Below are 13,957 nucleotides of genomic sequence, written 5' to 3'. Positions count from 1 at the left end.
TTCCAGTATGCTCAAGAATGTTGATACAAAGACCAGGGTATCTCACAGTTACTAAACAACTAGGATAATATGGCTGCCTCAGTAACCTGCAGCTTTTCCAATCCGATTCCTTTACTAAGATAGGCGACAATTTCATCTCAGACCAGACTTCATTACACTCGATCAACAGCTTAAGAACTGCAATATGGCAATTATCAATTACATCACTGGCCAGTAAAACTATTGAGTAATGCTCACTGGTCCTCATTATAAGGCTGCAGGCTCACGTGTTGGAATATCCTTCCATTTATGCACCTTCACAGACTCAAATGGAGGCACTGCCTTGAAAATCCAACCCCCCCATGCAGAGGTATTATTGAAACTGAATCACAGAATGGGGCACAAACAACAAGAAATAAACATGCGGTCATCAGTAGAGCACAGCTTGAAGTAATGTCGGTGTCGTGGCAGCGCTTTGAGGACCTAGCAGCTCCTGCTCCCGCTTGTCGCAAACAAAAGTTGTTGTTGAGAAAGATGACAACCACCAAATTTCTGTCTAGTTAGGTGTATTCATTATACAGGAGCCACCAGATCCACATCTTGACAGCCTGGTCAAATTGAGCAGCTGTCACAAACCATACAAACAAGCCCCACATTAAATTTCACTGCATTCTGTCTTCAGGCATGGTGGTCCACAGTCATGTCTAAACATCACAGACTGATATGTGAACCAAGGGTATTGAACAATGAAATAGAAGTAAAGCATCTTTGTTAAAATGGGGGAAAATATTTGTATATAGTGCATGCCCTGGAGTCGTAATGCTTCTCTGCACCAGCAACTTTGAGAACCCTGGAAAATTCCATTATCTGACAAGAATCTCCCTGTTTTGAGAAGTGAAGGCCTCATATTGTTACATTTGCAGTGGCAAGAGTTTATCACCCATCTAATCAGCTCTTACACTGTCTACCTTGGCCCCTTGAGAACGAAACTGTGTAGCAAACATGCATGCAAGTCATAGGTTGTATCAAAACAGGCAAGGACTACACAGTGCTTTATGGTGATACTAGTGCAGTGGCGTAACATGGGCACCCACAACACTCATGGCGCGGGGATCCCGTGCTCCAGGGGGCCCCGTCAGCACAGTGCCCTGGTCTGACAGCTCTTGACTGAGTCAAGAGGCAACATCATGAAACCGCCATGCCACCAGACGACTTTTAAGTTTTAATCTGGCGGACCGACGGCAGCGACTCTTGGTGGTGCGTGGTCATGGCAGTGGCATTCCGCCCCTCCAAAAATCATAATCAGGCCCTTGGGTTGGGATTCTGGGTAATCCCTCAGGAGTTACAGATAACTGCTCTTACTACCTGCATAGAAATTAAAGAATGCATTCATAATAAGGTGTCAAGTTCCACAGCCAATACTCTAACAATTACCACACACTACCACTTCCCTTTCAAACATAAGAGATAGAAATATATGCTGTATGTATCCAATTTGTGTTTATCTCATATAATTCTCTAAAATTAGACACCAGTGCGAATCGCTAAAGAATACAGCAAACATTCCTGTTTTAAATGCATTTAATTGCTGTTTAACAAGTGCATGACAAAACATTGTAATGTTTATATATCAAAATGCCACTGCACGCTCATTATTAGGCTAGAACGGTTGTGTGGGTCTTTTTAATAATTTATTTTCACTGATTAGTAAAGCAAACACACATTTTCCTTATTGAAACAGCAAAAGTTTGGTAATCTTGTACGATGTGAAAAAATGCTGAAACAAATACCAAGCAAACTGAAATTGTTCCAACCTGTGATTGTTAAAAGTGTGTGTGCGTGTGTGTGCATGCATGCTTACGTATGTGTAATGTGTTTATATGTGTGCATGTGTGTATGAGCTTGTGTGTGCTATTGTGCTGCCAGAGCATGTGCTCTTCTTGAATACTTCAAAGTACATTTGCTGTTTCTCTCTAGGAATTAAAATATTTCAGCAAATTTTGATAGATAAACATTTCATTTGTTCTCCCAATCTTCTGACGTTTTTATTTTTCAAACGTTATAAAATAAGTGCAGTAAGGTAGTAATAAGAGCTCTTGCTATACTATAGTTACTAAAGTTATGTTATGACAAATCTGGATTAAAAGTCCAAGACTGTAGTTACAATTCTTTTGATTTGGACCTGATCACTTCTTTCAAGATTTCTGATTCATATATTTTGAGATTCTCTAATGATATGCATGCAAATGGGATGTAGTTCAAACATCTTATACATAGCTTAGCTTTCAAATGCATTAACTAATTGACAACTTAGGGCCCGATTCCGATCTTGTAAGGAAGTAGTCAGAAACGTGTGCGGAATTGCCTAAACCGTTACGGAGCCCTTGTTCCCAACCGGAGAAGATTCGAACAGCTCTATGGACTCTGTTTATGGGCGAGCAAGTACGATGAACGATTCGGACAGCTTTCACGATATGGTGTTTCAGGATTGAAAAGGCTGCCGGAATCATTCTTCGGGGGGCCGTAGCAGGCCCCCTTCACCTGGAGCCCTCCGAATTGGACCCGTGGGGGTGCTCATGGGTATCCCCGATCCAAGCATGCACAGTGTGGCAGGCACGATGGGGTGCCTGCCACAGGGTGTACTCTTTTCCCCAACCACCCCTTTTTGCTACTCGCTCGGTCAGCCTCCAGCGCACTGAATCGTATGAAAGCATTCCAGATTTGAATCGGTCGGGATGCTTTCCTTACGAGATCGGAATCGGGCCCTAAGTGTTTTTCCAGATATATATCACTGAACAGCTATATGAACTCATAGGTCAACACTCTAATAAAACAATTGGTTTTTGGTCTCTGGCTTTCGCTGGCTTGTTAGCAGCCCATCTTTTGCTGATCTTGGGCCACTACCAGCACCACTAGTATTCTTTGAGTTGAAGAAGTAGTTGTGAATACCAGACAGCTTCTTGGGTTCTGTGTACCCTCCTTATTTCTTGTCTGCCTCATCCGTCATATGCCTTGCACTTGGAAGAGGAATGAATTCTTGCTGTTCTTCGTCATTCTTTCGTCTACCCCTAGTCATCAGATAGAAAGAAAAAGTGTTTCATAAACAAGTATGTTAGAAATGTAGAACATTGGCATGCCGCTTAAATGGAACACGAGACATGACTTCAAGATGAATGATTTGCATTGCACATTCGAAAGGTGGATCAGAAATCTCTTGAATTCTACGTAGAGTGGAGCTATGAAGCAATGTACGATTAATCTGCAACATATTGCAATATGATAAAAAGCGATTTTGTTTAAAAAACAAGTATCTTCAAAGTATGCTTTTGAGAGTGACATTTTTTTATATTCATAACTTTAACTTGCAAGGGTTTAGATTGACAATCCAAGGCAACTGGCGGCTCTGTACTGTATGGACACTGTGCTCATATCCTTGTGTATTCCCTTTATACATTGTAATATGATCCTTTATGATGATTCCCAGGCATTCTTCTCTACAGGAAATGACATTATTGGTTTCCCACCAAAGCCTTCTTTATAAGCAATAGCCAGACAGGCAGACCTAATTCTACAGCGCTGACCTCAACAGGAAATGACATCACTTCAGTTCCCAGTATCCATCGCCTCTGAAAGCGACACTACAGCCTTTCCCACCATATATTTCTACAGGAAGAAAAATGATTGGATCCCTCCTGATACCTTTTGTCTCTTACCCTACTTCAGTCTTATCCTCAGGGCATTCCAAAGGCCAGGCATCCTCAGCCAAGGGCATATATAGAAACATTATCCTTTTTTGTCCTGGTAGGGCCAAACAGGTCTATGGCCGTAAGTCTGGATTCACTGCTAAATAATAGGCACCAACCAGGTAGATTCCCAGAATTTTCTTGGCCACGCATCCCTCGTTATCCATCCTTACTATTACATTCACACACGTACACCACATCATCACAAATACATACAATTCCCATAGTGAACCTGAACAAATTCTTAAAAGTCCCCTGAACACTGGTCAGCTGGCATTCTCTTGATGGACGTGATGCAGATGACTTCTTGAAGCTCTTTTGCACCAGTTGATTTCAGGGAGAGCACTCCTCAAACTTTTAAAGCAAGGCAAAGTCTACTTTTGTGTAGGCCAGAGTGGGCAGCAGAGGCAGTCCTTGTGAGTGCAGTCCTCTTTGGTGCAGACTAGGGGTTTAACAGGGCAGTTCTTCTTCTTGTTTCCAGGCAGGGATTGGAGTTGCTGGGCAGCTTACCCATATTTCCACAGGTTTCTGTACTGGCAAGAATGGGGTATCCTTGGCCAATGGGGTGCAGTGTACCACCCTGTGTGATGACCACTTCCCCTGAAGTGTGGCATTTTCTAGTACCAGAAAGCACTACCCCCCAAAAATCTAAATGGTAAACTCTTTCCTGGAGCTTCAGGTCTAGCTAAACCCACCACAAGTGTTGTTAACTTTCCTCCAGACTCCCCTTCCAGCCCCTCTTCTAATTCAATTACAGGGGCTGATGTCTAGCTGGTGATGCAGGAAGTGGGGATGAGCCTGGCTCCTGTCCTAACTGTCTTTCTTCCTTTGGAGACCAGTTTGACTGCTCAGTCCCCTTCCTGTCCTGGCGTCTGCGGGCAGCAGATCTCCTCCCACAAGATGTTTCCTTATTTCCTTTGTCTCAGCCCAGACAACTTCACACCTTATCAGAGGAGCGTGGCTCCACCTGTGAAATACTGACCAATCAGAAGAGAATGCTACAGGGCTGATCTTAGGTATCTTTAGGAAATCAGTACTAAAACTACTTTTCTGCAACAGTTATATTAAACTCAACCTTGGCACTTTTCTCAAATTATTGCAACTATTTTTTTCATACTTTGAAGTATTCATTTAGCTCACTCCTGTCTAAAGATAGACTTTCACTAATGTTAAATGAAGCCTTCCCATGTTAGCCTATGGAGGTAATGTTCTACAATAGGGAACACCGAAATTGGCAGTTTTTCCCTCGCCAGAGCCTATACAACATCTTTTATGATGTCCCTGTTTATTTTAGCATTACATCCTACTATTTAGGCTCATAGGACAAACCTTAGTGGTAACCTATATGCTAACTTAGGGTAGTTAAAGACTTTGAAAGTGTCTTTCATTCCAAAGTTGAATTTGGACATCATTTTATTTTAAAAGTAGCCTGCAAGGCAGAGCTGGCTTTTAAAATGGCAGCAGGCACAACAGCAGAACGAACACACGTAAGTTCACTAAATCTACTGGGCGACTAAGCCTACCATATACTGGGGACTTAGAGGTAGGTTGTCAGTATCAATTGTAATTACACCTAATTACCATGTACCTTTTAAACAGAGCACTGGCCCAGGGCCTGGTTAGCAGAGCCCAGGGCACAATCAGAGTCAGTAACCACCAGTATCAGTCAAAACAGGGGGATGATTTGGGCAAAAAGGGTGACTTTCTCACAGTAAATCACTTCTGCCCACACCAACAATCAGCTCCTTCTGTAATGTCGGCTCGCTCCCTTCCTCTGACTCAAGTAGAACTGCTCAGGATTTCAGGGCAAGACAAGTAGTTCTTCTTCCAGATCAGGTTTCAGGTGATGTCTTCTCATCTCTGGGTTGCTAGCTGTCAGGCAGACACCAGCTCTGGTAGCATTATAGTGCTCTCCACTCCCCGTGGAGCACCCTACCACTGGGCAAAGAGAACAACAAGTGAGTCAACAGCCGCCACTCTATACAGGTATGGCAGACCGGAGATATGGTTTTCTCTATCTGAACTTTCAGAACCAGTTTGTGTTGGTTCTCTTTTCATGTGTCCTTCTCAGGTTATCTTTCAGCCTTAGATTTAATTTAGAGTAATGCTTTTCATTGAAGAGGTCATCTTAAGGCTGAAGCACCCACAAGAGAAGCACAAAGAGGTGTGAGCTGTCTATAATTGACTATCAAGAGCAACATTTACAGATGAAGGGTAAGCAAAAGAAAGGGCTGAACCCCTTCTACAAGACCATTCACACTTCGACAACAAACCCTTTACCCCTACTTACTGTAAATAGTAATTGCAGGAAGACTAATCAACTGTCCCCTGTATCAAAAGGGTCTAATTGAATTTCTAAGTGAGAGCCCATCTATTCTTTCCCCGCTTCAGTTACTGGGTTCTATCTTGTGCACATGATCAAGACAAGGGCTTCAGAATGGAACCCGTAGACCTTTGCCCCTCTGGCACTTAAGCAGTGTGTAGTATGCTTCTCACACACAGCATACATTAATCCATGCCCTCCAGATCTCGGTGCTAGATTGCTCATTTACCGTAAGCAGCAGAAATGTTTGAATGGGTCAATAGTCTCACGCTCTTGTGATGCAGGTAAAAGATCAACCCAAGAGACTCAGAATTGTATGCGACTGATGGGGTGCACCTGTCAGAAGAAGGACTCAGAGTGTTCTGGGCCAGCATATGGGCAGCAATAGCAATATCAAGTTTCACCTAAAATGTAAAAAGGAGCAATACCCTAAAAGGCGGAAGGGGGAGCCGCCTGGAGATGTGGCAGACAAAGGAGTACATTTGTTGGAGGCACATTGGCAGAGTGTTGTGCTGGAGGAAGGCCACTCACTTGGGGATGCCTTAAGGCAGGATGAGTAGGCCAACAGGGGAGTAAGCGGAGCACGGCATCCGCAGCCCAGACCTGCAGACGGTAGGGCACGAAATGGACAGACAAGGTAGCGAGTTGAGCCTAACTGCAGTAATAGGCTACCCCCCTCGTGATCATGGAAAGCAAACTAGAAACTGCATGACACCAAAAAGAAGAGTTGCAATTCTGTACCTCCCTGGAAATGAGGCATAACGCCTGGTGGGAGTTGATATTTGTTAAACCAGACAATCCGGGCCCACACACTCAAGCGCAAGTTCAGCAATGCCTCATGAGGTACAATAAGGCCCAACTATGGTTTCACCCCCACCTCCACAGGCCGCAACCAGTGAATCAGACACTGCACGCCATGAGCATGCAGTCAGCATGTTACATGAGAGGGATGTGGCACTATCGAAGAAGCAGGTCACTTTCGATCCCACAACCAGTGAATCTGCTCACCATGAACAAGACACTTATGTATGCTGAGGTATCCACGATGAGGGGGCTACACACCTTGGAAGCGAGCCAGACTTCTGAGTTCAGCACAAGGCAATCCAGTCCCCAGGCACTTTTCTGAATTCTTCCGCCCATTCCGCGTCACCAGGTGGATTCCAGCCTGAGATTTTGGGCACTTGCAAGGGCACCGCTTTCCAGGTGTCCCAGACAGATGGTGGTAGTCCCTCGTAGGAGTTCTTTGATGTCTCTGAGATCTCGAAGAACAGGGGGCAAACTTGTCAAGCCATTGGAGAGCACACTTCAGAGTGCCACTCGGCAGCAGGTAGTTGGCAAAGCCAGCCACTATTCAGACAGGGCACACGGTCCCTCTCAATGACCGTAATACTCCTTGTACACAACAGTGTAACTCTGGTAGTGTGCATCACAAAGTCACAAAGTCCAGGTTCTCTGGTCCTGCATCCCCACAAGCGTATCTCACCCTTTCCTGAAGTGTGGCACCAGAGTTGTACCACAGTGTGTCTTTGAAGTTGAGAGTTGTTCAAAGGTGTCCCTTTGAACCACAGATGTCTCCCCTAAATTACATTCCTGTCTGCCATGAGGCCATTGAATGCAGATCCTAAACTTTAGTGGGGCTGTGATGTATTCCTATTGGTTCTGTATCGATCCCCCTATTCCTGACCCTATTCTGGTTAACAAACTAACAAGTTAACTAGCAGCTATCCCATGAGGCAGAAAACCCCCATGATGCAGGAACCGTTATCTGATAAAGCCACACTACGGCACAGGAACGTGTTATCTGATTAGGTCATAACGCTTGCCATCTAATTAGACAAGCGATATTCCTCCAGCCCCTGATAAGGCATACGGAGTTCTCAAAACAAATCAAACCTATGACAGACCTGGGAAAAACCCTGCGGCCATTGTTTTGATTTCACCGAGAACTTCAGCAAAAGAATGTGCTAACGACCTGGTCGTATGACATCCTTATTGACGTATCTATGTCCATCCTTACGTCAATCTCGGCACCTTAAAGGTATAAATATTACCGATATTGCGCTATGCAAACACACGCGGTGGTGACGAGATCGGAGCAGCCAGACTTGCCGAAGCCCAGAGCAGAGCAGACCCCGCTGGCGCAGCCCCGCCTTCTTGACGCGCTGAGAACGAGAAGCTGCCTCTTTCTCCTGCCGAGAAATCCAGCTCCAGTGCTTCCGGGTAGCCCTCGCAGGCAGCCTGGAATATCGAGACCAGAGACGAGAGATACCATCCCTCATTCATCCTAGATTCCAGGTACAGAACTGAATAACCCCTTGCAGAGAATTCTTTAGTCAATCACTTGGCAAAACAAACTTAACTTAAAGTGTAACTTTCTATTCCCGCCCACGTATTAGGCTTAGGTCAGGTACACGGGGTAGGCGTAGTTAGAAACACCAGTTGAGTACGATTAGTCAAATGTATACGTGTATGTAATATATTTTATTCATTTTAAACCTTCATATGGCTTAGAAACCATATCAATGTTTTTACAGTATTATTTTATACTTCTGCTTTTAATGTATGCACTTTACTTAACCATAAGTATTGCAATAATATCGATCCATTTCTCTTGTATGAGAAAAGAGACTGATCAATAAATAACATCTTTTATTGAACACGCCCGTCTCTTCCTTTTCTCTACAATCTGGTGAGACTAAGAATGCACGTACTGACTGAGTAAAATAAATTGCCTTTTGTTCACACGACTCTCGAGATACACTCTTGATTAGGGGAGAGCAAAGTTGTCATGTTCTATGGTTGTCAGAAACGAAATCCCTTCTTGTCTATCCAGAGAGGTTCAACTCCTCCTTGCCTATTCGAGAAAGTTTCTATTGAACTCTGAGCTAGCTGGCAAACCCAAAACTTTAAGTCTAATATCGACAGTAGTAGACCTAGTTAACGTCTGGTCTAGGCCTATACTATTGAAGGTATTATTCCAATGCGCAGAGCCTATTGGGATAATAGGAACTACACTACATGGCGCCCAGCGTGTTTGGAAGGGCGATAAAACTAACGTAAGACATTTAGAGTAACTCAGTCGTGCTTTCTCACTCAGACCCCTTTCTCCCATAATACTCCAAAGACGTCTGGAGTGGGTAAAAGGTAATATCCGCCAAACCTCGCAGGAGGAAACTCCTATGTATGGTACTTGGTTTAGTCAACGTTCAAGGATACACCGTTCCAAAATATTGTGCATCTAATCTTTGTTTCCATAAGAAACCTGATCTGCAAACAAAAGAAATAAGCTTCCTGTCGGTAAAATGGTAGACAGTGAGGATGAAAGAGAGGCAGTTAGATTAGCAGCTGAAATAGTAGCAGCTGATACTGCTATACAAGAAGCTGACCAGGATATAATACTCATCCCGGTCATCAAAAGGAAATCTATAACTTTAAAACTTATAGAAAATGGACTGACACCTAGAGGTGGCACAGTCATATTCGTAATTGAGGCACACGAATATCGGCAGACAGAGGTATACTATTCATGGATACATTTTCCAGCAGCAAATGCTGTAACAAAGTACTTCCACTATTACAAAACAGAGGAACCTCCTGAAGAGTACACTCCTTTCGAGGAGGTGGAAGTACCACTTAAATTTCAAGAGCACCTGCTCTTATTTAATGGCGCCCTAAAACACAATAATCACATCACCAGGCTTGGTCCTTTAGGTAGACCAGGAGCAACGTGGCCGGTCCTAGCCGGATACACACCGCATCCAGACTTCGAAAGAATGCCTGGAGCAGATCTTTTAGTACAGCTAAAACAATTAATAAAAATACATAGACAATTAGTCCAATATGTAATGCGGACTTCAACAATTCAACCAGCAATTAAAATTCCACAGCTGACCCCTCACCAGGGGAACACAAATAAAATTACACCACAGAACATACAATCCTGCCTAGGTAAAGTACCAGCTAAACGGGAACAAATACCATTCTGGTTAGCACAAAAAAACACCCAAATAGAGGCTGTGTTTCCAGACACCACCCCGTTAGAAAAACACAGGATTCTGACTATCTGTCTTCCAATGGGAATCGCACCACACGTGGAGGACTGTGACACTTGGGGTACAGTCTTTGCTTCCATCTACACAAAAACGCACGGTGTTCCATCCATTTCGGTAATACCAGATGTGCTAAAACAAATTCAAGATGAATACGGTCCAGAACCCGCTTTAACTCTTGGTATGAAATTACTAAAAGACTTCAAGCAGGTCTCGGCTATATTATTAGCCAACATAAAGGGAGAAGCAGCAAACGTGGCGATCCGCCAGAGGTTAAAGGAGACAGATATAGCAGACCAACCAGCTGAGATTGCCAGAATCATAGAAAAATCCTATGAGGAACTAGGTAGAGATAGTTTAGGTGGAATACCAGTAAAACCACAACTGATTGAAAGTTCTGAAAAAAATATTTTTTAATAATAATTCAACATCACAAAAAAAGAGCTGGGATGGAAACAAACAATCCAATCCTAAAGAAAAGAAATTCCAGTCCAGAGGAAGGTCTCCTCGGCGAAGAGAAAAATCTCCGAACCAAAGACACAGGTCACCCCAGAGTGACCCCTCTGGGAAAAGATATAACCTTAGAAATAGGGATAATATAAAGAAGCCTGATAGATATCAAGACATTGATACACGTCCCTCTCAATCTTTTCAGACTTCCTCGCAGAAATCGGAAAGAAGAGGATGATCAGAACAAAGAGAAGAGCACGCCAAGTCCAAAGACAAGGAACCTGCTCATCTAAAAAAGAAACTACAATTTCCCAAAAAGAAGGTAGCCAGTATCAAGGTAGTTAACAATGCCGAGAATACTGAGGACACAACTGAAAAACGGAGAATGGGCTCAGACAATGCTAGACAGCGCAGCAGAAGTGAGCATAGCTCGCAAAGTCCTTATGAATCATCTGGAGACAGTGGACACGAATGAATATCTTCAAGTGGAAACTGCAGACACCAGAGTTAGCAAACCTCACAAAATATATGAAATGACATTACGTATAGAGGGGGATAAGACTAGAAAAATAAGGGGACTATTTTGGGATAATCTCTCCAAGGGCTATGACATCCTTCTAGCTGAAAAAGACTGGCCACCAGAGTTTGTCAGGGAGTGCCCTCATGGCGAAGAAATAATTATGCCTGCCTTCTCAAATCATATCCCAATTCATAAAAAATATACACTTGCTAGAAAGTGGGCAGTAGCTCTAGCTCATGCTTTATATAAAAATCACGTGGGATGGGATGAGGACTCTCCTCCTCACAAAATCCAGTTAAAATCACAACCTACTGCACAGAGACAGTACCCAATTAAGCAAGAAGCTAAAAAACAGGTAAAAGAAATCCTAGATCAGCTAGAATACCAGGGGGTGATTGAAACTTGCACCTCACAAATGAACAACTCTTTGTTTCCGGTCTCCAAACCAGACAATTCATATCGTCTAGTTTTGGATTACCGACACCTTAACTCATGTTGCAAAACTTTTGCAGTGCAAAACTCGCATAGTGCTGCACTAATGAATAACATAGTGCGCAAAAAATACAAAACAACATTAGACATCTCTAATGGATTCTTTTGTCAAAACATAGCACCAGAGAGCAGATATTTGTCTGCGTTCTCAATAAATGGCACTCAAAAACAATTCTGTCGGTTAGCCCAGGGGTACAAGAATAGCCCAGGGGTATTCTCAGCGAGAGTAACAGAATTACTACAAACATATGACGACGAAGCATTATCGTATGTCGACGACATATACTTAACAGATGATGACTTGGAGACTCACTTGAAGAGAGTGAACACCATAATACTTGGGTTCGCAGCAGAGGGTTACAAATTCAACTTTAAAAAATCCAGAATTGCCCATCTGACAGTCCTGTTCTTAGGATATGAATTATCAAGTGAAGGCAAAAGCCTGGCTGACAATTTCCTAGAGAAATGTGCCGTACTCCAAGCACCTAGAACACTAAAAAACCTACAGTCAATTCTAGGCTTCCTAAATTTCGGAAGAACATACATTGCAAATTACGCAGAAAGGGTCAAACCCCTTTATGATCTAATAAAACCGGATTTTAAAAGAACCAATTGGACTCAAACACACACAGAAATTTTGAGATCCTTACAAACAGACATGTTAATTAAAACAAAATTAGAAACACGTGATAACACACGCAATCTTGTGATTCGAGTCATCCCAGGAAGATGCGGATTCACATACCTGACCTCTAATGAGGGAGAAAAGTTACCAATTGCATTCAAATCACATTTGTACACAGAAGCTGAACAGAAATTCAGCATTAAAGAAAACATTGTTCATGCAGTTCAAACCGCAATAGCTAGAGAAAAAGATCAAGCTGACGGTAGACGTATCACAGTCAGAACAGCAGAATCAGCCTTTGAGGCATTAACAACACCGTGTAATTTACCAACAACAACATTGAATCCGGAATGGATACAATGGGTGAATTCAATTACAACGGACAAAGTATACTACTACTTTGATCCAGAACTAGAGGAACTAAAAAATCTAGAATATGAAAGAACATTCCCTCTGCCAATCGACATCCTGCCCTTACGACAATACGCTTGTGTAATCTATACAGACGGACATGCTCAACCCTCCGTTTGGGGAGAACAAGCATACAACCCCACATGTGAGATTACAAAAGAAGTGTGGCGCGGAGGTAAACTAAGACCTCTATTAACAAAAACACACTCAGTAGAAACTAATTCAGAACAACAGACTGAAATAATAGCATTGAAAATGGCGCTAGATAATGCGGATCGCGAATTCCCGACACTTATAGTGTCCGATTCATATTACTGCATCAAATCATATAACAACCATTTGCAGACATGGATTCAAAACGGTTACAAAGATGACACAGATGCAACAATAAAGCAGAAACTGCTTTGGGAACAAATAGCTCTTTTACAAAAAGAACTACCAAAGACTCACGTGACACACTCACTGAGTCATCAGCGTGATGGCGTTCACGTTGCAGGGAATTCATTGGCTGAGACAGCCACAGCGGTAGCAACTAAATCGGCTTCCGTAGCTAAAAAAAAGCGTACAGCGAAGTATATTGACGGTGAAACAGTGCTGGCGATGAAAACGTCATCAAAAGGCGACTGCTCAGCGCTACCGATCAACTATCCACTCAATTATACATACACAATCGATGCAAACTCCGTCCCTTTTGCTCGAATCCCTGGAGTGGGGGATAGAGTGATTCCAAACATGGACAGGAGAAACTTGTTAATTGCAGACGCGCATATGGGTGAGGGTCTTAGACACCTCAAACTAAAAGATTCTCTGGAAGAATTACAATCAAGGTACTGGTGGCCAGGCATGAGCCTGCATCACACCATGTTTGTAAAAAACTGCACAAACTGCAACAGGAATCGCAGTGGTGAGAGAAACGGTGTAATACCGTGTCGTTTCACTCCAGAAAAAATCAACAGTAAAAAGCAAGGCTTGCGATTAACATATACAGGCTAGTTTCCACTTATAATGTAGATCACCAGCACTCGGCTGACGTCTGGACTGTTATACAAAGATTTGCGAGTCTAAATGGCATATACGCTAAGAGCATGCTACGTTTGACCATTGTTTTCACTCTAGCCCTCCAGCCTGATGGGAAACATGGCCAAATGAGCATAGCACAGCGGGAATCTTCTCACTTCCTTCCTGAGGGATACGGGATGGTGTAAAGAAAAAACCAAGGCATAAAGATATCTATAACAGAAAGGATACTAGGTTCGGGAGCTGGGTGGGTCAAACATCTAATAAGTGTCCAACGTAGTCTAAATAACCTGCCAAGAAATTCTCTGAAGGGATTCAGTCCATACTAATTATTATTTGGAACTAGGA

At 43.1% G+C, this 13,957-nt stretch overlaps 1 protein-coding gene across 1 annotated transcript in view; it reads right to left on the bottom strand.

The window, feature by feature from the left end:
• Nucleotides 1–1,542: 1,542 nt before the first annotated feature.
• The window catches only part of LOC144781546 (solute carrier family 22 member 6-A-like), a 451,615-nt gene continuing 439,200 nt past the window's right edge, over nucleotides 1,543–13,957 (bottom strand). The window contains exon 10 of the mRNA XM_078660450.1: nucleotides 1,543–3,047. Within this exon, the coding sequence (XP_078516576.1) occupies nucleotides 2,960–3,047 (88 nt within the window). The 3' untranslated portion in view covers nucleotides 1,543–2,959. The remainder of the gene's footprint in view (nucleotides 3,048–13,957) is intronic.

The sequence above is a fragment of the Lissotriton helveticus genome, chromosome 9 (genome assembly GCF_964261635.1).
Source record: "Lissotriton helveticus chromosome 9, aLisHel1.1, whole genome shotgun sequence".
NCBI lineage: Eukaryota > Metazoa > Chordata > Amphibia > Caudata > Salamandridae > Lissotriton > Lissotriton helveticus.
The sequence above is the reverse complement of the archived record's forward strand: the minus strand, read 5'-3'. Positions and strand labels throughout refer to the sequence as shown.